The sequence below is a fragment of the Alligator sinensis genome, unplaced genomic scaffold (genome assembly GCF_000455745.1).
Source record: "Alligator sinensis unplaced genomic scaffold, ASM45574v1 scaffold2127_1, whole genome shotgun sequence".
Lineage (NCBI taxonomy): Eukaryota > Metazoa > Chordata > Crocodylia > Alligatoridae > Alligator > Alligator sinensis.
Window position 1 is genome coordinate 43,784 of NW_005843766.1, and position 1,197 is coordinate 44,980.

The 1,197-nt window shown below is 70.1% G+C and overlaps 1 protein-coding gene across 1 annotated transcript in view; it reads left to right on the forward strand.

Annotated features, from left to right (window-relative positions):
• Nucleotides 1–6: 6 nt before the first annotated feature.
• Nucleotides 7–1,197, forward strand: part of LOC102372621 (popy Class I histocompatibility antigen, A-1 alpha chain-like) — a 5,830-nt gene continuing 4,639 nt past the window's right edge. The window contains 3 exon segments of the mRNA XM_014527652.2: nt 7–309; nt 1,052–1,104; nt 1,106–1,185. Coding sequence (XP_014383138.2) covers nt 42–309; nt 1,052–1,104; nt 1,106–1,185 — 401 coding nt within the window. The 5' untranslated portion in view covers nt 7–41.

The following is a 1,197-nucleotide window of genomic DNA, read 5'->3' on the forward strand; positions in this document are numbered from 1 at the left end:
TTAAGGAGAAGGAACCAAATTGAGCCTCGTCCCCACAGCCGATGGCCAGGGCCGCGCCGCAGCGGGAATCCTGGGCCCTGGGCCCGGCTCACGTGGCCCCGTCGCCCCCCGCACCGCGCAGTGACCCTGCAGCGCCCTGCGGGCTGCGCCACGGCCCACTGCACCTGTCGCTGCGCGGGAGCACCCGCAATGTCTGTGCACAACGGGCAGAAGCGCCGCACGAAGCTGCTGCGAAGGTGGCGCCAGGCTCCCAGCTGCTGGTCTTGCTGCTGCTCGTGGGCGCTGCAGCCGTGCCAGGAACCAGCGCCGGTGAGTGGCAGCGCCTGTCCTGGGCCGGGGGGAGGACAGAGCCAGGGTCCGGATGCAGACCTTGTGGGCACAGCCAAGCTGGGGGTAGGACAGCGCTGCCCATTCCCTGGGGCCGCCCCTGGGCGCAGCACCCCATGGACAGGCACGCAGCACCCTCCCCTCTCCCAGCACGGCCGTTCCTGCCCGGGGAGCTGCTGGTGCGCGGGAAGAGAGGACCCGCTGCCTCTGACGGGGACGGCGGATGGGTGCAAGCCCAGGAGAAGCTGCTTGTCCAGCCAAACCCTCGTCTGCTCTGCAGGGGCCCTCCGGCCCCAGCCCCGACCATGTAGCAGGACCAAGGCCTGAGGGGGGCTGAGCCCAGGCCCAGGCCCAGGCCCTGACTCGGGTGCACGAGGGCTCCCCAGGAGCAGGGTGGGCCGAGTGCCCGGGCTGTGTGGGGCTCGTAGCTGGGCCGGAGGGTGCGGGGCAGCACGAGGGGGCTGTGGGACACCGTGTGTGGCCCCTCCAGGCCAGGCCTGTGTCCTGCTGGGTCGGTCCTGTCCCTCCTCCCCGGGCCCTGCTCCACATGCAGTCGGCTCTGCCCTCTCCTGTTGGCGCCACCGCTCCCTCCGCTCTGCACCTCCACTCCAGCCTGGTGCTGCCCCATGTCCCTCCTCTCTGGCCCCTCCAGGAGGGCACAGCAAGCACCCGAGGGCACTGGCATCTGCCCCAGCTAGTGCTAACCGCAGTCGCTCTCCCGCAGGCTCCCACTCCTACTGGCATTTCTGCACTGGGGTGTCGAATCCCAGCCCGGACTGTGCCCGCTTTCATTGCTGTGGGCTACGTGGACGACCAGCAAATTCTCCACTACGACACTGAGACAGGGGGCCAGCAGCCGTGGAGGGACTG